General features: G+C 43.4%; 1 protein-coding gene across 1 annotated transcript in view; it reads right to left on the bottom strand.

The window, feature by feature from the left end:
* Nucleotides 1-7,914: 7,914 nt before the first annotated feature.
* Nucleotides 7,915-26,865, bottom strand: part of tnrc6c1 (trinucleotide repeat containing adaptor 6C1) — a 40,123-nt gene continuing 21,172 nt past the window's right edge. Inside the window, 20 exon segments of the mRNA XM_027005249.2 lie at nucleotides 7,915-14,987; nucleotides 15,157-15,296; nucleotides 15,385-15,455; nucleotides 16,338-16,553; nucleotides 17,541-17,690; nucleotides 17,811-17,984; nucleotides 18,159-18,323; nucleotides 18,441-18,699; nucleotides 18,982-19,065; nucleotides 19,254-19,373; nucleotides 19,802-19,945; nucleotides 20,092-20,223; nucleotides 20,328-20,345; nucleotides 20,347-20,477; nucleotides 20,574-20,631; nucleotides 20,814-20,891; nucleotides 20,993-21,156; nucleotides 21,565-21,759; nucleotides 22,847-23,664; nucleotides 23,666-25,247. Coding sequence (XP_026861050.2) covers nucleotides 14,615-14,987; nucleotides 15,157-15,296; nucleotides 15,385-15,455; nucleotides 16,338-16,553; nucleotides 17,541-17,690; nucleotides 17,811-17,984; nucleotides 18,159-18,323; nucleotides 18,441-18,699; nucleotides 18,982-19,065; nucleotides 19,254-19,373; nucleotides 19,802-19,945; nucleotides 20,092-20,223; nucleotides 20,328-20,345; nucleotides 20,347-20,477; nucleotides 20,574-20,631; nucleotides 20,814-20,891; nucleotides 20,993-21,156; nucleotides 21,565-21,759; nucleotides 22,847-23,664; nucleotides 23,666-25,247 — 5,072 coding nt within the window. The 3' untranslated portion in view covers nucleotides 7,915-14,614.

Genomic DNA, 26,865 nt, shown 5'->3' on the forward strand with positions numbered 1-26,865 from the left:
CCCCGTGAATGGTTTCTTGTGAAAACAACCTAATTTTAAGGAGGGAGAAATTCAAGGTCAAAGAGGACATTTTGGAATTTTGATGGCTCCTATCACCATTAAAGTCAATGTTACTGTGGTTACTGAAGAGAAATTTCTCTAAACTACTAAAGCTACATTCATTAGAGAAGAGGGGAAAACCCTTGTGCATAATCACAGTGAGATTCCATCTAACAGTGTTGAGTTTGACTTGGCTGTGGAGAAAAATGGGGTGTCATTTGAAACAGCAGTGCTTTGGCTGTAAGTGACTGTGCGTGTTGTGCTAAACTGAGGATCTCTCTTCTCCCTGTAGCGATGCCATGGGACCGGCTGAGGTAGAGTCTCACTGGTGCCCTGTACAGGCTGAGGCAAGTCTCCAATTTTCTCTCTTTAATTCCATACAGGGGGCCCTCACAGCCTTTATGGCTGTTGGATTCCAATGTCCCCAAACTTGTAGCAAGTTTGGTGATGGCCCCTGTTCATATTCACTTTAGGGAAGTTCTATAACTAACCTATTCTGCGTTTGTTTCCAAGGAGTAACAGCACTACAGTGTGCATATTGTCAAATGTACTGTATGGAATTGTCTTTTTCTCAGAGATGGCTGTCGGTTTTAGGCTTCAAGGTTCAAATACACAGTAGCTGTATTTGAAGTAGGTATCTTCTCAGTTGGTCAGAAAACAAAGGCTGCCCAGTGCTGATCTCTGAGCAGGAGTTGCATAATGGTATTCTAGAACAGATTGCATTCATCCGATTTTAGTAAACTGGAATAATTTTGGTGGTCACCTTTTACAAATTCTTTCACCAACAGACACTTAGCTGGTTCGTTAAAACATTCTTGCAGCTTGTTCAGTAACTTAATAGGAAACATTTCATTTTTATTCTGTTTGTTAGCTGTTCTTTCAGCTTCTAATTAAATCAGCATGATGTATTAAGTAGCACTGCTGTCACAGGTTTCACCTTAGTCTTTATTCTCTTTATTCTTTTTTTAATTGCATCAAATGCTTTTGTTAGGTCAGTGCGATAGGTCTTGCTTGAGTGCCATCAGTTACTTTGGTAATGAACATAACTAGTAAAAGTGTATGCTATGAGAGTCACTACACACTTTTTGCTGTTCCCTCCCTTGCTTATAACGTATTAGCTTTTGGGTTCAAGTCATGTTCAAGAGAACACTTCAGTGCTAAATTACCACTGTAACACATTTGTTTCATACACCCCTGATATGGGCTGCAAATGCTTGGTAACCCAATATTAAACTTTTCGGTTATTTTTGGCAGATAATGTTAGAGGTGGTCTTGAGTTTTGATAGGTTAGTTACACACATACAGTTGTGTTCAAAATAAGAGCAGTGTGTTTAAAAACGTGAGTAAAGCTCAGAATCCTTATAATAGTTTTTATTTCCATGCATTGGGAACACTGCACATTATATTCTAAATCAAAACATGAATAAAAATATAAATTTCTTAATTACTTTACAGAAAATGAAGAAAAATGAATATTGGGCTGTTTAAAACATTTTTTCACAATTTTTCTTAACAAACTCAAATATTTACTGTATAAACTGAAAGATATTTAGGATTTAGCATTGCTGTGAATCACTAAACTAATATTTAGTTGTATAACCACTGTTTGAGAACTGCTTCACATCTGTGTTGCATGGAGTCGACCAACTTCTGGCACCTGTGAACAGGTATTCCAGCCCAGGATGATTTGACAGCTTTCCACAATTCCTCTGCATTTCTTGGTTTTGCCTCAGAAACAGCATTTTGATGTCCCTCCCACAAGCTTTCTCTCGGATTAAGGACCGGGGATTGGTCTGGCCACTCCATAACTTTAATTTTGTTGGTCTGGAACCAAGATGCTGCTCGCTTACTGGTGTTTTTGGGGTCGTTGTTGAAACACCCATTTCAAGGGCATTTCCTCTTCAGCATAAGGAAATGTGACCTGTTCAAGTGTTTTGAGAGATGCAGACTGATCCATGATTCCTGGTATGCGATAAATAGGCCTGACACCATAGTAAGAGAAACATTCCCATATCATGATGCCTGCACCACCATGCTTCACTGTCCTCCGAATGTACTGTGGCTTGAATTCAGTGTTTGGGGTCTGCGGCCCTTGGATCCAAAAAGAACAGTCTTACTTTCATCAGTCCACAAAATGTTTCTCCATTTCTCCATTTCTCTTTAGGCCAGTCCATGTGTTCTTTGGCAAATTGTAACCTCTTCAGCACAAGTCTTTTTTTTTTTTAAACAGTGGGACTTTGTGGGGGCTTCTTGCTGATGGATTAGCTTCACACAGGTGTCTTCTAATTGTCACAGTACTCACAGGTAACTTCAGACTGTGTGATTCCTCTACCGTCTATTCTTCGTTCCATTCAAATGGTAGTCTTCCATTTTCTCCTTGGTCTCTGGTTTTGCTTATTTTAAAGCATTGGAGATAATTTTATCCCAGCAGCCTATTATTTTCTGCACTTCTTTATACGTTTTCCCCTCTCCAATCAATGTTTTAATCAAAGTACGCTGTTATTCTGAACAATGTCTGGAAGGAGCCATTTTTCTCAGGTTTTCAGAGAGAAATGCATGTACCACAGGTGTTGGCTTCATCCTTAAATAAGGGCCACCTGATTGACATCTGTTTTTTCACAAAATGAATGACCTCACTAATTGAACTCCACACTGCTAATATTTTGAACAAACCTGTTTCAATTAATTATTCAGTTACACAAACCCAGGAGCATGCATGTCATGAATGTTGGGTCTGATGGTTTTCTATGACTCTACTACACCTACTGGTAAATTATTTGCCATGTAGTAATATAATTTCTACCAAAAACAATGATTGATCTGGTTAGTCATATTGGATTGCTATTATTTTGAACACAACTGTAGGTGCAATGGTAAGTACACAAAGGTCTGTGTCAATATTTTGGTGAATAGTTAATTACTTGCACTGGCAAATGTCTGTTATTTTCTTTCTTCATTCTTAAGAAGGTGAAATGATGGACACATGTAAATACATAAGGTACTACTTTGGAGCCCATTAAGTGCATAGAAGTTGTATGTACTGTGTATATATAATTTCATCACAGAGAAATGTATATGCAATATGTCTCTTAGTTTAATTAACACCAAGTTTTTGAGTTGTTATAGGATTACACTCTCCCCTAAGTATTAGGTAAGTACAGCTCCTGTTGGACTCTGCACTTCAGCAGTGTTTGACACATGATTGACTAACGACTGGGGAAGTGGAAAGAAATGGCCATTGTGGTTGCTACATGATGTACCACAGAGTTTCACAAACTATTGAAAGTGCACTGCATTTTTACTCCAACCAGGCTCCCAGTGAGCATGTACCAGGTGTTCAGTATTCTTAATTGCTAAGTTCAAGCATACTAGGAGCGAAGAGGGAGAAGAAATGTGGACTGTTTCGAGGATCCTAAGGACTGGATCCAGAAACAGACATTCAGCATGTTCTAGCGATGGTACAGTGTAGGGCAATTAAACAGTCATATGGAACTGGTTTTGCTACTCCCATTGTGTGCAGACTCTAAATTTGTATTTTCTTTTAAATAAAAACTATTAACTATTTTTCTTGCTATTACATAAGGCCAAAGTTCATGCTCAGAGGAACTCTGGGGACTTTAGACTTGGTTGTTTTTTAATTACCCATCTTAATTTTCATGCAATGTCATCTAGAATTACAAATATTAATTTTAGATTGTCAAGCATTGTCAACATAAAGTAAATATTGATACATAGCTGATTGGAGTACTGCTTAGACAATCACATAATTAGGAATATCTAGAACTGCATAAAGTCTTGATACTGGTTTTGATCTTTCAGAAAGGGCTTAAAATGTTCAAAATATATCCAGTGCGGATGTCAATGTGAACATGTAGCAAACTGATTGGTATTAATGAAGCTATCTTGACTACATTCCATCCTTCTTTCTTTAGTGGTGCCTGAATCACTTTCTTTGGAGTTGGCTATATAACATCTATAGTTAAGCATGAAATAAGTAGTCATATTTTGATGATTGTGAATGCATCACCAGTAGAGGGCACCACAAATTACAGATTTCCTCTACAAATGCAATAAAGTGCACCAAAAAATTACATTGCGTTTGTTTTGTCTGTTTTTGCTTATCTTTATTTCAAATGTACCCACTGTGACTGGAGTTTTCCAAGTTCCACGTAACTGCCAATGCTGTCATGAGTAACTTAACCCAAATATACACATTCCTTGCTCACAGTGAACTTCACTGTGTTAAAAGTTCATTTGGTTTGGCCTCACGGACATTTGACAGCACAATGTTGCTTTACCACCTTATTTGGATTTTACTGGAGCAAACATTAAGGTATGTTAATACTTTCACCAAGAATTTGGAACTTGTCGGTTGCCTACATGTTTGAAAATGACATTTTATGAACTTAGAGTTCTTCAACATATAATTGTCACAGCAGCTTAAAAGTTAAGGTGACTGAGCAGCCTTTTGAGTTCTCTCAACTTTTGAAGGAAAATATTTGCCTGAATGCAATTGGATTTATTTGACCAAGGGTGTATTGGTTCAATTGTTGGTCAAAAGTTGGTTTATTGCAGCACACTGACTTTCTTGACCTTCAAACTGAAATCCTAAAAGGGTTATTTGATAATTTATATGATTTTCACTTTCATCTAAAGTTTTACATTTTGAATTCACTTATGATTACTTATTCCTGGGATTACCAAGGATTAGCCCCTTAAAGTGAAATAAGTGATTATAGACTTGTTTTTTTATGTGGAGTAAACAAACAAAAAATGGTTTCAAGAAGCTTCTCTCAAATACTGATTGGTTATATGCAGTAACTAGCTACAAATGTTTTGGAATTTTTAAATTCCCTACTATAATAAGCAATTAAAAATGAGTATTCAACTGAAGGAAAAAAAAAAGGAATAACTGGCCATGGAGGTTTAGTTTTGGTATAAGACAAAGATTTTGTGGAAACTGTATGGAACATTGTGTATACAACACTCAAACATGGCTGCTTTTTGCTTAAAGTTTGTTTATGTTTTGTTTTTTTTTCATTTTAGAAAATGTAATTCTTTAAAAATACATTAAAACTTTGAACTAATATTTAATGAAATTCTGTATGTTCAAGGCATAGAAGAGCCATCAGTAACCATCCAATATGAGCTGAACCTAGGAAAGGCTAGGCCAATTGCCTTCTACCTCTATCAAAAATCTGATCTGGCAGGTGATAAGGATGTGGTTTCTGTAACTGAGGACCAAAATGTAACTCCTGAAATCATGGGACCCATTAACATTCCTGGGTGACTTGAATTCATATTCAATAACCATTATATTTCTAATCCCAAAATGTACTAATACTGGCCTGTATAATTCTGAATTAATCACTATGACACCCAGTCATTCCAAAATGTGTCTTCCGCTCAGGAAAATTAATGGTAGGATTTAATTAAGGTTTTTGTTTTGTTTTATTTTTCTTCATTATCAGATTAGATATGTGGAGTCCAAAATATTTGGCACTAACCGCAAGTGAAACTGGTTACTGATCATGCCAATTAAAGAATGGAAAAAAAAAAAAAAAAAGGAATTGTACAGTTGTGTTCAAAAATAATAACAGCCCAACATCACTAACTAGATCAATCACTGTTTTTGGTAGAAATTATATTTCTATATGGCAAAAAATATACTAGTAGGTGTGGTAGAGTAATAAAAAACCAACAGACCCAGCAGTCATGACATGTATGCTGCTGATTCTGTGTAACTGAATAATTAACTAAAAGGGGCATGTTCAAAAATAATAGCAGTGTGTTCATTCTGTGAAAAAACAGGTGGCCCCTATTATAGGATGAAAGCAGCAGATGTTGTGCATACTGGTTATAGTGCATTTCTCTCTAAAAGTAAAACGAGCTGTTCCAGATATTCTTCAGAAGAACTGTACTTTGATTAAAAAGTTGATTGGAGAGGGGAAAGCATATAAATAAGTGCAGAAAATGATAAGGGAGATCAAAGAAGGTCTAAAATTATCTGTGAATACTGTAACAATTAGAAGATGCCTATGTGATGCCAAGCTATCGGCAAGAAGCCCCCACAAAGTCCCATTGCTGCAAAAACGACGTGCTGAAGAGGTTACAATTTGCCAAACACCACATCGACTGGCCTAAAGAGAAATGGCGCAACATTTTGGGGACTGATGAAAGCAAGATTGTTCTTTTTGGTTCTAGGGGCCACCGACAGTTTGTCAGATCACCCACAGACACTGAATTCAAGCCAAAGTACACTGTGAAGACAGTGAAGCATGGTGAAGCATGGCAAGCATCATGAAGCGAGGGTGTTTCTCATACTATGGTGTCAGGCCTATTTATTGCATATTCTTGTTAAATCATGCTGAAGATGAAATGCCCTTAAGCATTTCATCTTGGTTCCAGACCAAGAAGATTAACTTTACGGAGTGGTCATCCCAATCTCCGGACCTTAATCTGATAGAAAACTTGTGGGGTAACATCAAAAATGCTTGGCAAAACCAAGCAATGCAGATAAATTGTGGAATGTAGTCCAGTCGTCCTGAGTTGGAATACATGTTCACATGGGCCAGAAGTTGGTAGACTCCATGCAACACAGATGTGAAACAGTTCTCAGAAACAGTGGTTATACAACTAAATATTAGTTTAGTGATTCACAGGAAAACTTACTATTCAAGCATTTTTCAGTTTGTACAGTAAACGTGTGAGTTTGTAAAATGCAGACACGGCTATTTTTTTGAACAGCCTAATATTCCCCTTTCTTCACTTTCTGTAAAGTAATAACATTTGATGAATTTTAATTCATGTTTTGATTTGGAATAGAATGTGCAATGTTCTCAATGCATTTGTGTGTATGAAAATAAAAGCTATTATAAGAATTTTGAGCTTTACTTTTTTAAACACCCTACTATTATTTTTGAACACAACTGTATATAATCTGTATGGTTTTTTCGTTACTTATCTTGTCCGAAGGCCAACTTTAATTTGCTATAAATCTTTGAGATGAACCTCTTCCAGATACAGATGGGCACTGCTCATGCTTCCGCCATTCCTCACTGATTTAAACCATCCCAGCAGCAGTGGTCCTATTCTCCTGCCTTTCTGCGGTAGATCAGGTAATAAACTTTAAACCAGGGATGTCCACCTGGATCGTACAGTACAGTTCAATTCCAGTCTTACTCTGGTGAATAAGAGTAGGGCTAGCTCCCTTGCTATAATTTTAAAAAGTGAATGTTTGTGCCAGATTATATTGGACTTTGGAAATGATGGAGCATTTCTACGTCACTGAACCCTAAATGGCTTTTCATATTTAAAAATGCATCCTGTGGACCCTGGTCCATCTACCAGCAAAGAATCCTGTTTACTGTTTCTAGTGAAACATCTGATTCATTATATACAGTTCCTAGAAAAATAAAGTCAAATTCAGATGCACATCAGCAAGGGTTAAATCAGAATGCCTGCTCTACCTTGTAAGTTTACTCAGAATCCTTGTTATTTCCTTTGTAGGTATTTTAAAGGACTTTAAAGAGGCCTGCCAGCACCAAACTCTGTAAATTAACTGTTTTGATTGTTAAAGATTAATACAATAGTATTGTCCATTATATTAAAAAAATGATATATATTTTAATTAAAAGGATTTATAAAATTCTGTATATGTATGCATGTAACTTTAAATATGCTTAAATGTACAGATGGTCTTTTGTCATTTCAAGAGTTTAATTATTTATCTTCTGTTAATGCTTTTGGAGTTACTAAAATACACAAAATAACCTTTTGAGACCATCTAAATACTTTGTCTTCAAAGCATTTAAATATAACTTCAAATTCTATAAACTGTGTAATTAAGAACCTCTTAACACGTCCACAACCAACTTCTTACAGCCAAGAAAAAAAGCAATTTAATAGTTTGAAAGAAGCTCCATAGTTCATGAAACATTTTTTTCGGTGCATGTCATCAACAATCACATTCTAGTATGAGGAGAGAGAAAGAGGAAAAAAAAAAAAACACATTAAAAGCCACTGACATTTTAAAATCTCAGTACAGGCATTTTCCTTAATATTGTAAATCAAAAGGCAAAAGCAATCCCATCCCTCTTCCCACCCTCACCCTAACATACAAACACACACAAAAGATAAAACACAGAGACCCCCGTCACGGGCTACAAAAAACCCACAGTGCTTTAGAATGAGACGCTCATTGGTTTAGGAATACACAGCATGGCAAAGTACTGTAATATAAGATTAATTAAAAAATGGAGATAGGAATAGGTATGGGGCAGGTGGGGGAAGGAGGCAACAAATTTAAGAGTACAATGGAAGGACACCCCAAAAATAACTTCCCACAGCCCATGAGACATGGGTCACAGGTTTTACACACCCTTACACCCCACTTGTGCATAGATCATGATCCTCACAAAACCAGCTATCTTTCAATCCTTCAAATTGATGCAGAAATGCTTGTATACATTTTCCTTGCGTAATACCTGCCACAAGAGAGAGAATGACAGAAAGGAAAGAAATAGTAATGCACAATGCTCCTGATTCCAACAGGAAGGGACCTCATGTAAGAAAATACAATAAAGATTAAAACATACAGCATTTGTATGTTATTTCACTGTCTTCTGAACAATCAAAATCATTGATCATTTTGTTTAAAATGTAAAGCAATTTTAATATATAGATTTATATATAAAGCACTCCATTTTTTAAAGTTCATTTAGAGTCCATTATTTGGTAAATATGTAACTGCTACGGATTTAGAAACAAAGGTACGTTTCTTCTTCTGAAATCCATAACCTTCAGTGCTTAATTTTCTTAATCCTTTTTTTCCCCCTCATAAAAATGAACATTACAATGGCGTGGAGTTGGTACTCTGGAACCCTTGCCTTCCTGAGACATAATCCACTTTTTCACATGTGTGCAAGATAGTGAGCAATTATATGTTTTTTTTTCTCAAAAAGGAAAAACATACAGGCTTCAATAGTCCATGAAATCAACATTGACAACATAGAAAAAAGTGAAAAACAACATGACAACACTGATCGATCCCAGAGTTCTGCAAGTAGCACAATAATCTTCATTCTGTAAAGTGTGTTTGTTATTCATGATGGAAGTATTTGTCCTTCGTGTTTTTTTTTCTTTTTTTCTTTTTAAACATTCCCACAGTAATTACCTTTTCCTCGAACTTCAGAAAAAAAATGAAATGCTTGTAAACTGTTGGTGGCCTTTCAAAGAAAAGATACAGATATAGAATAAAACTAAATAAAAAAAGCAATTTAACCAAAAAGGTAGGCACCTCTTGTAACAAATTCTTCTCTAGATGTCTTTCCATTTACAAGATTACAAGTCCCTCTACACCACTCTATGGCCACAGTTTTCATTGTTTTTCTACTTTATTTATTTATTTATTTATTTATTATTGTTATTATTATTATTTTTTGTGTTTTGCATTTTTTTTTTCCTGTTTATAATCTGGAAAAATGGTGCAATACTCATAGTAATCCTTTTCTTTTTTCATGGATTATTCCACAATAAAAGCCACTATAAGGTAGATAATCATATTACATATTTAGAAAAAGAAAAAAAATAAAATTATTTTTTCCTCAATAAATCCTTGAGTAAACATTAACACATGAATTGTCACCTTATCCCTCAGTATTTTATGTTGTACGATTAGCTGAAAGAGGGGAGGCAGACACTCAGTGCAACGCTAGAAGCTAATAACTTCTCACTACTGACTTGCAAAAAGAAAAAAGAAAAGAAAAACTCCATATACTGAATTAAACCAAAAGGTGGGAACTAACCCGCTGTATCCACACACATACCTGTTTCAACAGTTGCCCACTCATAGACAGATTAACAAACCCAGTCATCCATCCATCATACAGTACACGCAGTCTTGTGCAAACACTCACATACAATAGATGTCACTTTGCGTTTTTTTTGTTTGTTTTTTTTGTTTTTTTCTCAAACAACTGTTTATAGTTCATTCTGAACTGATGTTATCAAAAAGCTTGGAAGTGTATGAATGACAAACAATTATTACAAAAAGTTTCACATTACATTATTGGCGCTTCTTATCATTCAAGTATTTGTATTTCTTTCATTTTGTATAATTTTGATATGTTTATACTTTTTATCTGGGTACACAGAGAAAGACATAGGAGTTGGGGTTTAAATTCAGGTCTGGAAGAGTAACTTAAGGTAAGTGGAAAGAGAGATAACCAGTTATATACATACATAGGCATGTGCATGTATATCAACCAGCATGTGCATATTCTACCCAGGACCTTTGAAAGGATTGGATTTTCTTTGCACTCCCCACCCCAAACTAAGAACTGCATTCTTACACATGATTGAGAAGCCGTCTGTTTCTACTTTTAAGTAACATTATAACCTTTCTTACAGAGAAAGCTGGGTAGAGGAAGCTTTAGTCCTAAAACACCCCAGGCCGTCCATGGTGGACAGGACACGTGTTGGTAAGCCACAGGAAGAGAGCCTTTCTGTGGAGGGATCTGCTGGGTTGGTGTTCTGGTAGCTTCGCATACATCTTAAAGCAAGGCAGTTAAGAGGGGTGTTAAAAACAAATAAAAACAGGCAGGCAATAGTGATTGTTACTAGTGTCGCTTGAGTTTGAGGAAAACAAAAAAGTGTTTTCAGGGCCTTGTCCCTATTAAGACTTGGTACCAACTCCTCCTGTAGCTCACCTGGTAATGCAGGTAGAGCAAGGTGCTAGCAACACCAATGTCACGGGTGCGTTTCTCACTGAGCATAGTCACATACTCATAAATATTCAAATACGTCTGCCAAATGATGTAAATGTACCAACTTTTATGCCCCTGCCCTTCTGGACCTGGACCTGTAGACTATTCTGTTCTAGCACCCTGTACCTGGGTCAGGATAAAACTGCACAGCATCAGTCACCCTTCTACTGCTTTGGGGTATCAAAGGCTTACAGAAAGAAGCACGCTGCAGCCAGGAGTGCACTATACGTTCTATTCTTTTAAGAAATACAAGACAAATTAAAAAGACATGATTTTTTTTTCTCTTTTCTTCTTTTTTTTGGTTTAAACGATGATGTACCCAACATGAACCATCTACAGTGCACCCAAGTGTTCTGGAATCCCTGTTTAGATCTCAGCAGTCTTTCCAGGTGAATTTCTCATACCTGGGACAAGGTGCTACCTCTATAGCTTGATGCCAGCCTGCATTCTACCTCCCCATCACCATGCACATCTGTTCCTTTCTTAATGAATAACGAGTGGGTGGATTTTTTTGTGTTTAACATTTAAAAGTAGTATGTGGAGCATTACAGGTTACAGTAGAGTAGAAAGCCAAAAATGCACAGCAAAAGAAATACAACTCTCCACCCCTCTGCACGCCTTTCATGGACTCTAAAATCTCTCAATATTAGCAAGTGACATTCAACATTAAAACATCAAGATGTGAACCCTCTCCTCCTAAAGATGAAGTAAGCTATAATGTCTCTGAGCCTGCCCTGAGATTGCATGTACATAGTGTAAGAGATCATTCAGAGAGTAAACAAGGTCCTGATGAGGAAAGCGGTCAGGCATGCTGGACAGTTATGAACTCGCTTTGAACATTGGAGGCCACGGTAACAAGAAGCTGGTGAAACTGGTGAGCTCGATCAAAAAGCAGGAAAGCAGAGGAGGAAATGGTGGGTCGTACTCAGTTGCTATGAACATGCACCTCTCGGTCAGTCTTTGCATAGAAGAAGAGAGCTGAGTGTCCATTACCTTTTGCTTTTATTACTGGGGCGACGAGAGGTGGCAGAGAGAGTTATGCTATCGGCCCTTTGTCTTCTGTATCAGTGAAATTACAGCCTTGCTCACCGGACAGTGGCTGAACGTGCATGTTCAGAGATGGATGCGGGGAGGAGAGAGAGAATGGAACGGGGGGAGGGAGAGACAGAGGAGGGATGGAGTGGGAGAGAAAAGGGGGATGGGGGCGTTGGAGAGGGAGGAGGCAGGCTGAGCATGTCTGACACTTCCACTTACAGTTCCCCACTCCAGTACGGTTTGCCCCTAAACTCAGTCCATTCATAATCACAAAGTTTCTGTCATTCTGGATCAGCATGAGCAGCTGATGTGGCATAGCAACGTGAGCTGATGCAATGTAAGCGTAGATGCACCTCATCTTCCGAGTGTTTCTGCATATGTGCAGTGAAAGGGGCTGGTGAGAGCAGCTACCGTAAAGACCACTGCATGGACACGCACATGCGGACACGCGCGCGCACCCACACACACACACACACACACCCACACACACGCACGCGCGCACACACGCACACACAAAAAAAATAACACAAAATATCATCAAACGACATCATTAACAACAGCAATGTTGATAAAAGTAACAACACTGGCAATTCCAGAGGAAAAAATAGAACAATGAAAAGAAAAACAAAATCCATCCAACAATAAAAATGACGATCTTGTCCACTTCCAGCTAAAGTGATCTTTGCATGAGGAGAGAGAGAGTTTTAAGAGTGAAGTTGAGACGAGGTCGAGTGCTGGCGCAGTAGTACTGATGGGCCAGTTCCGGAGGAGCTGCCGCGCTGCGCCGGGCAGTTCCTGATCTGCTCTGGCAACTGGCGCCCCCGCCTGGCACAGCGGCGTTAGAGGCGGAGCCAGAGTCAGCATGGGCACCTGGGGCACCCCAGCAGATAGGCACTCAGCGGCCACACTTCTCCAGGAAGGCGGGGCGGCCAGGCACGGGCCCCGCAGGATCCGTTACCAGGTTACGACAGGACACGCCTACTGTTCTCCACACCAAAAGGCTAACAATTCTGGAGTACTGTAACAGTGATATTTACTTTGATATATAGTTCAAAGAAAACACGTGAATGCTTCAAAATCGGTCGGTCTTGGTTTTTTTTTTGTTTTTTTTTGTTGTTTTTTTTTCCATTTAAACTACCCTTCATTTGCTACCATTAATGAAGTCCATCCAAGTCCACAGACTATGGAGGGACAAATAAAAAAATCCACTTAGAGTTTTAAACAGAGCATGGAGAGCTGTGTAGATTGCTTTATCTTTGCTTTTTTCAGTTTGGGCTCTCCATGTGATTTGTTGGCATTTAAGTCAGAGCCTGATGCTCTCGCTAAGTGCTATGATAAACCACCCCGTCTCTTTGTTCTGTTCTTTTGTACCAAATACAACATAAAATGCACCTTGTCTACTGGGTTACAAGAAACACATCTTATTTGGTTTGAAGCCCGTGTCCCCTTGTGTCCACTCTGCGTGCATGCTTCTGTGTGTGTGTGTGTGTGTGTGTGTGTGTGTGTGTGTGTGTATACGTGTGTGCGCACGTGTGTTTTGAGGAAGTGCTAGTGACCGTTTCACTAAGTGCTTACACACCACGAGAAGCTCCTTCTCTTAGTCTTGCACTCAGTGGATGTGGGAGGAGAGCAGTTTTTGAGTTACGCCCCCACCTCTCCCAGCAAGCTCATACAAACAAAAGAGAACGTCACCAGCATAAGCACTGTGTAACGATGGACGGAAGAGTCTGTGGCATATTGCACGTCAGACAAACATGAGGAGGACGTCCTCCTCCCCACTCCCCCAGGGAGCCATTGGGGTCACGAAAAGATTAGAGGTCACTCACGAAGCTGATGGGACGAATGAAGGAAGCGGGCTCTTTTGACCGTCTGTTCTGCACAGCACATTCCCAAGTGTTTCTTTACAAATATCTGAAGACAGTGGTTGACGCAGCCTCTCGCTTGGCCTCCTCAGTGAGTGCCAACGGGCACCCTTCTCTCCGACGGCATGGCGTGCGTGCAGGGATGGTGGCTGAGGTCTGGAAGAAGCGGCGAGCACGTGCGCGGGGCCGAACGCGGGACGTTGCCGCCCCCCTCCCCCCTCCATTGGCTCAGACACGGGAAGCTGCGTATCTCCCGGACACTTGTCTTTACAAAGCCCAGGGCGGTGTCTGGAGGCTGGGCCGGGAGACGGGCCCGGGACGCGGTTAAGGCTAGTTTAGTGCTGCAAAACAAACCCGCCGCTCCAACAGACAGATGGCGAGCAGTCTAAAGGGAAGGGCCAGCGTGGAATGATCTGTTTCTTTGGGGCAGGGAAGGGGAGGAGCTCGCCTGGCGTAGCTGGGGTGTGAACCAGGGGCTAGTGACAGGGGACTCGTAAAAATGGCAGCTAGTCTCAGTTGTAGTAAAATACACTTTTGCACAGTTTGGAGTTATAAGAGAAAGCTCATTAGTAAAGGTTTTCTTTCCTTTGTTTAGTCACTGGATTCTTCTCTCTTCTCCAAAAGTCTTACAGAATACTGCAACCAAAGCGGCACAAAAAAAGTAACACAAAAGTTCAATGAAATGATGCAAAATAAAAAGGAGAAGAGGAAGGCGTTGCTCTGGCCTCCTGTCTCTGGGTTCACAGCTCCACTAATGCTGATTATCACCACATGATTTGCTTGGTTTTGCTCCTGTGTTAAATCTTTTTTCTTTATCAAGTTTGTTGTTGTTGTTGTTTTTTTTATTCCTGTTTTCATTTGTAATATTCATAACTTTCCCCAGGGTTAGTCTGTCTTTAGTGCTCTGCACTACTACATGGACTCTCCACTCAGCAGGTCTCCAGGAAGCAGCGTATTGATTGGGGTGGGGCTGCCCACAACTCTGCCATCTTCTGAGCTGGGCGGTCCCCACAGGCTGGAGTACTGCTGCACGCCTCCCCACAGCAGCTCACTGCCCGCCTTCGCTCCGCCCCCAGCTCCGCCTCCTGCTGCCAGATTGCTGCTGTTCCAGTGGCTAATGGGGTGCGAAGTCGCAGCTGCTCCGCCCCCCAGCCGTGTCTGATTGGTGCCAGGGTTGGCCTGCCAGCTGGTGGTGGGCGTGAGGGACTGACCCTGTGCAAAGAAGCGGTTCACCTCCTCCTCTCCGGCAAATTCCGCGAGGATAGTGGTGTTGCCCAGAACGCACCTGCAATACAACGTTGGGGTGAAATCAGGCAGGTGAGCAGTCACTCTCACTCATCTGTGCATCTACGTATATAAACACAGACAGCCAAATCACTAGCTACAAGTAGGCTGGCTTGCTGCTCAGGTCAACCATAGAGTAGCTGGGTAAGAGAGAACAGGGCAGCACGCACATGTGCAGAGACTTCTGGGCCTTGGCAGCCTCGTCCTTGGAGCTGTAGCGCACCACAGCGTTGCCTTGTGTCAGGTTCAGGTGGAATGTGATGAGCGGTCCATGCTGCATACACAGCGTCCGCAGTGTAGAACCATCAATCTAGACAAACACACACAGACACACACACTTTTTAAAGATGTGAAGGTTAATTATTATTCTATTATGCACTTGTATGTTAATCCTGTACCTGAGGTGTAAGGTTCCTCAGTACCAGCCAGCTACTGGTCCTAGTGGAGCTATCTGTACTCCATGTGGTACCTATTTTACAAATAAGCAAAAGGTTGACGGACATGTAAGGCAAGACAGATTAATTTGTTTAGTACATACTCATAGGTATAAAAAGTGCTTTATGTAAGAGAGAATGATAAAATGAAAGGTAATAAATAGGTAAGAACACTGGAATAAGATCCATTCAAGTAAAAATCAATGAAAATTAGATTGAATAGTGAATTAAAAGCCAACGCTAAAATAAAAGTGCAGCACACAAAGTGCAAGGGCTTTGATACCCATTTAACGATATAAATAAAAAGCAATAAAGACCCTCCTGTCAGTCTGGCCGCTACATCAAGAATCAGAATCACTGCTTCATAAAGCTTTAGCCTACTGTACTGTTTAGCCTATGGATTGGGTGAATCTGTTGGCATTAGGTAGTAGGCATTAGTTGATGGTGAAGTCATTAGCCAGTAAAGCAATGCTTAATAGCTATGGCTAGGATGTTGACACTTGGACTAACAAGGTAAAGGGTTTCTTAAATCTATAGGTTGGAGAGTTGATTTCATTTAACACCAGGCTAGCAAGGAGACTGAACAACCAATAACACTGTCGATCAGATCTCCTAAGGTCCAATCGGATAACTAACAGTTCTGCTGAAATGTGTTAATTTGCTGCTGAAATGAGAAAGACTGTTTTAATCTGCTTAATGAAGCATTTCTGTGCCATTTTCTATGTGGTTTATCAGAGGGATTAAGACCAATGCTACCAGAAAGATCATCCAATATCACACCACTCCAAGACAGATAAGGGAAACAGAGACATGTTCCACATCAGAGTGAGACAAAACACGACCCCACACAGACACACACAGGTACCAAAAGAAAAACCTGATGAGACACACAGGGCAGTAGTTCCACCCGGCAGTACCTGAGGAGTAGGAGCTGCTCCAGCCGGGGACCAGACCCAGGCTGCTGCCCCCCCATGTGGAGGAGGGCTTGGTGTTGGTCAGGCCTGGTGGAGGGCGGCTGGGTGCTGTCGTGCTCCTCGGCCCCTGAGGCACCTTCCACAGGTCGTGGGACAGAGAGGCCTGGGTGTGGGCAATGGGCCCAGGGGACCAAGTGGACTTCATGTCCGACAACTTGCCTGTGGAGTGGGTGACTGAGTGTGAATACATCTCACTACATCCATGTGAACGCGGAGTGATGTAGCGCTGTAGTGGAGTGGGTTTAACAAAACTCCGGAAACTATACACAGTAACTTGTGAAGGCGATCTCACAGCAAAGTGATAAACAAGGAAGGAAGTTACCAGGGCCGGAATGCACACAAGGTCCGATGTGACTGAATACAGAATTCCCCTCGACCCTCACCTATCCAACTGCACACACAGCGTGCTGGTTACCACGCCACACATCGGGAGTCTGTGTCACTAACACTGGGAAACGTTAGGGGTGAGAATGTAAAGCAGGAGAGGGGCCACACTCAGCTGAAGGTAATTACTTTGATACAGTGCATGGAACAGGCTCACTTCTGGTAGAGGTGAAGGGGAGGTGGGGCTAGTAACTAAGGAAAAGGGCGGGGTGGGGGATTCTGGGAGCTGTGTCGTCCATCTCAGGGGAAGACAGACTAAAAGACCTACTGAAACCACTGACTGGCCAATCACTGGGGGAAGGCACAGTCTCACTCATACAGGAAGTTGGGGAGAAGCCTGGGACATGTTCCAAAACAAAGCAGGCAAGAATACGAGTGGGGGCAGGGAGGAGAAACGGAAAAGACGGCAATAAATGAAAAACGTGATGCTGATGACTGTTTTTTAAAAATATTTCATAATGTGCGGTGTAGGGTTTCTAGTATTACTTCTCTGTTGAACAAAAAAATGTCGCAAAACAATCTCAGCAAAACCTCCCCTGGAGCAAAAATATAAGTGAAACCAAACTGGCTCAGTCAAAATAATATCTTCATTCTGCTTATAATAAAAGCTTTTATTACACAGAAGAAAATCAAACCTAGCTATTAGCATTACTACTAATTAATATAAACTAATACAAAATAAAAATTTTAAAAAGTGGGCAAAATCCCTCAAGGCAGTATCAGTTGTACAGTTGAAAGACATGCATGTAGGAGTTCTCATACCTCCGCTCCTGTCCCGGAGCAGGTAGCGGTTCACGTCCTGAATGTTGGTGTTGATGGTTGGGCCGCTGGGAACACTTCCTGGGGTCACATTGGGGTCCGTTTCAGGGTCGATGTTCTGCAGTCCTTTCCAGGGCACTCCCGGGCAGAACTCTGTTGGGTTTCACAAGTGGGCATATTAAAGAGTGAAGAGAGCGCCTGGGACAACACGAGCAGGCGTAGTTCAGACGTGTCCGGTGGTGCTGAGGGCCACTGCGTGCAGCAGGTACTGACCTGGCGGCCAGTTGATGTTGGTCCCATTGGAGATCTTGTCATTGGCGCTCTTTCCCTGGCCCCAGTTGTCCAATGGCACAAGGGGACTGGCAGGAGACTCTGAGCTGGGGATCAGGTTATAGGGGCTGTAGGAGTCGTCTAGAGGGGGCTTACCTGGGGGTGCGAGGGTAGGCCCTGTAGGGATGGCACATGGAGAGAGGCACACAAGAAAATTTGTATTGAGGCATGGGGCCAAGCGTGGATCATGCGTTTTGTGTCAGGGCACTCAGCGCCAGCTGAACTGCACCACATTTGATGACTTTGCAACAATACTTTGGCAAGAAAAGGAAAACGTGCACATGGCTGTACCATGCTTGCTGAGGCTGGGCTCCATTGGGGAGGAGTTGCCAGAGAGGTTCTCCATGGAGTTGGGGTGCGTCCACTGTGACAGGCGTGACTGAGGCTGAGGAGAGTCCTTCATGGACAGGCCACCCACCTCCATGCAGCTTACATTCATGTTGGGGTTCAGTCCAGCTAGGCAGGCAAACAGCGAGAAGCTCTCAGGACAAATAAAAAAAATTGAGAGAGAGAGAGAGAGAGAAAAAGAGAGAGAGAAAGAGAGAGAGAGAGAGAGGCAGAGACAGCACTCACCGAGAGCATAAGGGGTGAACGAGTTGGGTGAAGACTGCGGCTCTTTGGTCTGCAGGTCGGAGACGGAGAGGCCCGATGGCTGTTGGTGGGTGGGGAAAGTGTCCAGGGCTGATTTGCCGGCGCCGGGGTGCAGGCTGGGGTGCGAGGGGGGTGGGGCCTGTTGCTGCTGCTGCTGCTGCTGTTTCATGAGCAGGGCCTGGGCCAGCTGCCTCTGGTGCTGCTGGATCTGCTGCTGCATGTTATTGATTGTACGTGCAACCTGACCAGCACAAATTATGCAGAGAGACACACAGCGTCAAGGCAGGACAGGACCATGCGAGTGTCCAGATGGCATTTAGAGAACAGCATTAGCTCCTACACAACTCATCCCTTAGATGCCATTGCTAATGTTCAGACATTGAATGAGTACATTTTTTTTTTAAAAAGTACAGTAATTTTCTTGAAATGGTTCCACCATTATACATAAATATTGCCACAAAGGATCATGCATCAGGGTGTCGGGGTACATGCCCAGTAGGAACGGGCCGGAACATGAGCTCACCTGCTGCTCCTGTTGTCGAATGGGGCCGGAAACATTGCGCTGCGCCTGCAGCATTTGCTGCTGAATTTGTAAACGCTGGTACGCCTGCACAAACACGTACAAAAAAGGCCACATCAGAGGCAACTCTCTCTAAGGCCAGGCTGACGAAGCGCTAGACTGCAGTCAGCCGCAAGAGAGGGGAAGTATCTCAGTTATATGAAGCTTGCTTGTCTGATCTTAACGTTAGATAGCAGTGACATGAGGGTACAGTACCGCCACCTGCTGGAACTCACCAGTTGCAGCTGGTAGAGTTGGTTCAACAGGGTCATATGCTGAGGGTTTATTGGTGAGGTTAAAAGTGCAGGGTTGAGACCAATGTTTTTTGCTGCAAACTGTAAGAGCTGTGCTTGAACCTGGAGGCAAAACAGGGGGAGTTCTGTTCACACAATGCATCCTTTAATGGTAAAACGTTTTAATTAGTCATTTCAGGATGAATAATGTATGCTGTATTAACATACAAGAAAAAAAATAAATAAATCAGCAAATATGTATAGATACTTTGTGTATGGAAGGAAGGATATTCTTGAAAAATTGTATCTGATTTTTTTTTTTTTTTAATGGACTTGTCAGCAGGTGTGCCGGAGCAGTCATCACACACTCTTTGTTCACTGCCAAGTTCACGGCAAGTTCAATTCTTGCCTTATCTGGCACACGATCCAGCCAATCATGCAGCCGAGAAGGCATTTTCTAGTGGAATCAGTTGTGTTAGATAAAGGTTTGAGCTGAACGCTGCAGGAAGGAAGGGCTGGTGCATGCGTTTGCCCGTGCGTGTGTGTGGCACCTGAGGGGAGAGAAACTGAGGCACTTGAGTGCGTAGACTAGGCTGGGAGGAGTTGAGAGGCGGCACTGTCGGCTGAGGAGGTGGCTGCTGCTGCAGGGCTCGGGTTTGTGCTGCTCCGCTACTGCCAAACATTCCACTCTGCATCTACACGCACACACAGGAGAGGCAAAGTAAGTTTATTTGTATAGAACTATTCAGATATCGTGGCAATTCAAAGTGGGTGTGGGCCCACACCATGGAAATGGAGATGTTTTTCAAGATGGCTACCACTGCTCCTTTGCCTGACCCACCTGTCTGTTGTTCAAGTTTTGCATGGCGACCCCGAGGCCCTGCCCAGGGAGGGCAGCTCCGCCCAGTGGGAGCTTCAGGCTGGGAGAAGGCATAAACGGTGAGGTTTGGGCATCTTCCGCTAGTCCTCCATCCTACAAAAGACAAGGAAGGATTCACAGGCTCAACAAGCTGTTTGATGTAAAGCTCTGCGTCAGATTTAATTCTCAAACACTGCAGAAGCAGATGTTTCAACTACCTTATCCAGGAAGGGGGGGGCGGTCTGAGGGGGATTCTTTGGAGATGACCGAAGGTCTGCAGCCCATCGGTTTGTTGACGAGGCCGTTGTTGTAGTCAGACATTCCCATCCCCCGCTTATCCAGTTCGGTCTTCTTCTCTAGTAGGGCGCCTGCAATGGAAACGAATGCAAAGTTTCATACTACACTTCCCAGTGGTCAGGAACTTCATTCTAGCCCAGCTGTGAGCTGAATGTGGTAGAACATACTCATGGCCTGGTCCAGGTTCATGTTGTTGCTCTTCAGAGCCTCCTCCGCAGGGTCTCTCTACACAGCAACGTGCGCATAGAACAAAGAAACAAACACCAGGATCGATTAATTGCACACCATGACAATTTGTCAACCACGATTAACACAGGACAATCCTAAAGCCTACTTCGTACATTACTAACATTACAGTTGATGAAGGAAAACAAAAACTAGAACCGTTTAATAAGGGATATACACACAGGGAAGCCCATGTCTGTGAGTTGCTTGATGAGACGGTTCATCACCCAGGCGTCATCCTGTTTGTTAGGAACCTTGCCCTGCAAAAGAGAACAGACAGGGCAGTTAAGAACAGTCGAGAACAGGCATCAAAAGGTGGCGAATGCAGAAGGACGACCACTTCTCCTGGCTTCCGACTGACCTTCTGTGGGCCCTTCTTAGGCGGGTTGCCCCAAGAGCTGCAGGATGAGTTGCTCTCCTGAGAGGCAGTGCTGTTCCACATGTCGCCCTCCTCTTGCTCCCACTGCCCAGCCGACAGGCCTATTTCCTCACCGCCTCCCCAGCCGTCTTGCATAGATTTAGGGGCTAGAGAAACAGTTAAACAAACATGATTCAGAATGATGCAACCTTTCAGGTAAACAACTTGAATCATGTTTGAGTTACGTGAGGGTTCACCCAGATCTGTGTTCAAGAAAGTAATGCAATGTAAGACCATGCAGTACTGTCACTTCAACAGCAGAGGCCAGTATATTTAAAAAAATGTAGAACCCTATCTGCCTAATGAAATGGGCTGACTGTACAGTATTGAAGAGGACTGGTTTAAGACAAGAAATGCTGACATATGAACTTTGTTCATTTTTATATCTTACTACTACAAAATAGGCAGTATCCATTTAAGCTATTGTACAATAAAACTTCTAAATTCATGTAAATATCAGGTAGTGAGAAACCAGCTGAAACAGCATGTGAGCATGCCGGGCAATGTAAGCAAACCTGGCTTGCAGGGGGCAGGTCCTGGTGGCCCATTGCCCCGGCCATAGCCCTCAGGGCTGCTCTCACCCCAGCCCCCACAGCTTCCAAGGGGTTTACCCCAGGCTGATGTTCCATTGTCAACATTGGCTGCAGGGGGTGCCTGCTCTCCCCACGAAGGCTCAGGCTTGGAGTGGACATTAGGCATCTCTCCCCATCCTGCACAGAGACAGCGGAACTCTGGATCAGTGGGCCGACAACGATGGCAGTATTTTGCATGAGGCATGTGACAAAAGCAGAACAATGTACTGTTTTATTTAATCATTAACTCAACACTGCCATCACAGAAACCTGCAACATGCAAACAGACCCGCAAAAAGTTTTTTAATGTTAAAACCTTTAGATTTGTTTCACGGTTACTTACATTTATGCAAACACACAATAATTAAAACCAATCATTCTAAAGTCACAGGACAAAATCAATAATTCTGAAAGGAAACAAGTTAAAAGCATTAGGCCTGCAAAGATGTAGAGTATACTATTCAGAAATTCCTTCTCTAAACCTTACTGCTTAAATGGAACTGTCAGCAGAAAGTGCCGAGTGCAGTCCAAGCATACGGCAGATGATGCCTGTTTAATTTTTGGCACCAGCTGGCCTAAAAGGCAGCCCTCAGGATGCCAGGTCCAGTCTGGCTTGGCAGAGTTGCTGAAGATCAGGAGACAGCAGAGGGCGTCGGACCTTATCCAGCACCCTGCTGAGGCTCTATGTAACTGCTCGCAGATGGCGACCCAACTCTAATTACACACTTCCTTCCATCTCAAACACACCATGTATGACTGTTCTTGTAGAGAATATGTAAACAGCATTTTTGATTCGACCCATAATAAAACACCTCTGTCAGACATGCATACATATACTGCTGGGAGAACAAGGACGGATCGCTTTCCATATGGGGAAAGAGGAACATTTGGTAAATAGCTTTTGTCATAGTGCAAATCAAAAGCAGGTATAAGAATTTCTGTTAACAGGGCTTAGGGAATGCTAAAAAAGAAAGTCAAGATCTCTACAATCGGTTTTGTCTCAGATTATTTGTGGTCTGCGGACGTCCGTACCAATATGCTGTTGATTTGGGAAAACAGGTGGTGAGATCGTTTACTTGGATGACACAAAAATCTGTTTGTATCTGCCCTCATTGTCTCCACTTCCCTTCAATAGCTTGTATTGTAAAATTAGGAAAAACCTTTCCACAAATGAGCTCCAAAAGGCCTAATTAGTACAGGATGGAAAACAAAGCAATTCCCTTACCCGGATTCATGATGGGGGCTCTGCTATGAGTGGTCACAGTTTGATGTGGGCTTGTATTGTCAGGGGAGATGTGGTTATTGGCTGCATTTGGACCTCCATGGCTGTGGCCTGGCATAGGAGGCTGATTATGGTGGGTGTGGTGGTGATGGTTGTTGGGAGGATTGTTGGCATTTGCAGGGCCTGTTTTACTCTGCATTCCAGGATTGTTCCTATCCCAGAGGTTGACAGTCTTGTTATAGCTGTTTGGATCACCCCAAGCTGACGTGCCATCGTCAATTTCCATCTTGCGCCGGATGGAGGTTGGGGAGGGCTCCTCCCAACCTGTGGGCTCTGCAACGTGATTATGCTTAGCTCCTCCCCCATTACCTCCAGTCCAGCCAGAGCCACTCTGTTTAACGGAGCCAGCTCCTCCCCATGAACCCATGCTCCCACCTGCACTATTGCCACTGCCACCCTCCTGAGGCTTGTTGCTCCATCCCTGTGCTGGGGCACTGGAGCGCTGTGTATCTCCCCAGTTTCCTCCGACTCCTGAGGTGGAATTTCCCCAACCACGGTGGCCCTCTTTCCAGCCCGGTCCCTCTCCTTCCCAAGATGAGCTGGATGGCCCATTCTTCTTCCCTTCTCCAGAATCACCCCATTCACTGCCAGCCCCACCATCTCCTCCAGCTCCACTCCCCCATCCATGGGATGGCTTAGGCCCCTCACCCCAACCCTGAGGTTTAGCCTTGGAATGGGAATCTTCCCAGGTGGGAGACTTCTCTTCAGAGCCCCAGGACTGTCCACCTTTTTGGAGGTTGCCACTATGGCCTCCAGGCGGGGGGGTTACCCCATCCCCCACCACCAGAGGGGACTTTCTTGGTGCTAGTGGTATCCCCCCATCCAGACCCAGTTTGTGAGGATGCAGGCATGGCTGTCCCCCAGCCTGATGTAGCTGCAGCTGCAGGGCAGGGACCCTCACTCTTGCCCCCAGAATCGGGCCTGGACGCAGTGCCAGAATTTGGGTTGGCATTGCTGGGAGTGGGCGGTGGTCCCATTGTAGGTGCATTTGAGGATGAGCTCCAGGCTTCTGTCCCAATATCATTCTTGCGGTTCGAACGAGCAGCTTCCTCCGTCTCCCAAGCAGTGTGCTGACGCACAGGGGTCTGCCCCCATCCAGTGTTGCAGAGGACCCTCGGGTCCATGTCCTGGGCAGGCAGAAGAGGAGGGGCCATGTCCCTTGAGGAGCGGTCCCTTCTGTGAGGATGTCCATCCATGCTGTCGCTGCTTCCTTCACTGGCTGGGGCATTGGCCCCACTGCCCCAGGAGTTCAGCTGCTGCTCTTGAGTTGGAGAGCCTGCAGACTCCCAACACTTAGGCTCATTGCCAGAATGCTTGCCCCAGTCCGAACTGGATGAGGCCTGTCCCCAGCCAGCAGTGCCTGAAGCTGCTCCTTGCCCCCAGCTGTTCCCCGAGTCCCAACCTGAGTCCTTGGAGGCACTGGCAGACTTGGCATCTCCGTTGCCCCAAACGGATCCCTCCTCCCCATTGACCTGTGAAGTTCCTGCTGAGGGTTGGCCAAAGGAGCCCATGGCCACAGGGGTGACGCTCCAGTTAGGCAGGCCATGGCCAGGGCTCACGGGCTCCTGTTTAGTGTGATTTGGTCCATCAGTGTTAAGGGTCTGTTCGGAGCTAAAAGACACGTTCGTGGACGAGGAGGAGTGTGGCTCAGAGGTGTCAGCGGGGACCATGCCCCCCCACGCACTGCCACTGCCACCACTACCATTGTTACTGACAGAGGTTCCATTGGCACCACCCATATTACCACTGCTGCTGGTGCCGGTGGGTGGAGCACCTGGTGGGCTACAAAGATTAGGAGGAGGGGGGTTGGGTCCTCCAGAGCTGCCACCTACGCCGGTCCCTTCATGTCCTAGGACTGGCCAGGCTGAGGGGTTGGCGTTGGGATTCAAGTTCAAGTTAAAATTGGAGGAGCCCCAAGCCCTGGCTCCCATTGGTACATTACTGCCATCACTTTTCCCTTCTCCACCTGTGGCAGGAGATGGGCTAGAGCCCCAGCCTCTGTTGACCACACTCTGGCTGGAGAGGAGGCCTCCTGAGTGGCTGGTATTGGCTTTACTTGGATGATTGGCGGGGAAGTGGCCTTGCTGGCCGGCCCCTGTGGCCATACTCATGCTGTTTGTGCTGCTGCTGATGTCACCAACACTATCAGTGTCCGAGGGGCATCCTGCAGGGGTGTGGCTTTCGTTGCGAGAAATGGAAGGCCACGCCTCAGTATCACTTCCGTCTATGATCAGTGGATCCCAGCCGCTGCTGGTTGTGACTATAGTGGCACTGCGATTGGTGGGTGTATGCCCCCAGTGGGAATTCTCATACTGCACTGCCTGGCCACTCTGTAGGGACAGGTCTGTAAAGAGAGAAGAGACAGAGACAGAGTGAGGAGGACAAAATGGAAAAAAATTGGAAGAACAGTGCTATTTTAAGGAATAAGAAACATAATGCTGTTTTTTTAAGCATTCATGCTCTTTATACACAATAAAAAAAAATTATTTTATAAAAACTGGAGCTCACATCCCATTAAAACAAGAGTGAAACATAATCGGATATACACTGCCTGGCCAAAAAAAAAAAAAAAAAAGGTCACCACCTGGATTTAACTAAGAAAATAGGTAAGAGCCTCCCATTGGATAATTACTGCATGGGTGATTATGTTTCAGCTGGCAACAAGTAATTTAACCCTAACTGATGCAGTGTGTAGCTTCTTATTTGTTAAACAACCATGTCGAAAGGCACATCCTGTGGTCGTGGAAAATATGTTAATCTGTTTCAGAAGGGTCAAATTATTGGTATGCATCAAGCAGAGAAAACATCTAAGGAGATTGCTGAAACTACTAAAATCAGGTTAAGAACTGTCCAACGCATTATTAAAAAGTGGAAGGACAGTGGGGAAACATCATCTTCGAGGAAGGAATGTTGTTGGAAAAAAATCTTGTATGATCGTGATCAGCGATCACTTAAATGTGTGGTGAAATCAAATCGTAGAAAAACAACAGTAGAACAGAGGTATATGTTTAATAGTGAAAGTAAGAACATTTCCACACATACAATGTGAAGGGAACTTAAGGGATTGGGTCTAAACAACTGTGTTAAGAAAACCACTTGTCAGTGAGGCTAACCAGCAAAAACAGCTTCAATTTAGTAAGGAGCATAAAGATTGGACTCTGGAGCAATGGAAGAAGGTCATGTGGTCTGATGAGCCCAGATTTACCCTGTTCCAGAGTGATGAGAGCATCAGGCTAAGAAGAGAGGCAGCTGAACTGATGCACCCATCATGCCTAGTGCCTACCATACAAGGCAGTGCTATGATCTGGGGATGCTGCAGTTGGTCAGGTCTAGGTTCAGCAACGTTATGTGCCCGAAGAATGAGGTCAGCTGACTACCTGAATATACTGAACAACCAGGTTATTCCATCAATGGATTTTTTCTTCCTTGATGGCAAGGGCATATTCCAAGATGACAATGCCAGGATTCATCAGGCTCAAATTGTGAAAGAGTGGTTCAGGGAGCGTGAGACATCATTTTCACACATGGATTGGCCACAAAAGTGTCCAGACCTGAACCCCATTGAGAATCTTTGGGATGTGCTGGAGAAGACTTTGTGCAGTGGTCCAAATCTCCCATCATCAATAGAAGATCTTGGGGAAAAATTAATGCAACTCTAGACAGAAATAAATGTTGTGACATTGCAGAAGCTTGTGGAAATGCTACCACAGCGAATGCATGCTGTAATCAAAGCTAAAGGCGGTCCAACGAAATATTAGTGTGTGTGACCTTTTTTTTTGGCCAGGCAGTGCATATTATGACTCTACGTTCTTTGAAGATGTCAATAATTTTATTTTATTATTCAGGTCATTATAGAATAAAATGTTCAGGAATTTGGTAGACCCTTTTTTTTTTGCTCATAGTTACATGTCAGGAACCATGCATTACAAAAATACTATCATTTAAAAAGATATCTGCAGTAT

This window comes from Electrophorus electricus, chromosome 1 (assembly GCF_013358815.1).
Source record: "Electrophorus electricus isolate fEleEle1 chromosome 1, fEleEle1.pri, whole genome shotgun sequence".
Taxonomy (NCBI): domain Eukaryota; kingdom Metazoa; phylum Chordata; class Actinopteri; order Gymnotiformes; family Gymnotidae; genus Electrophorus; species Electrophorus electricus.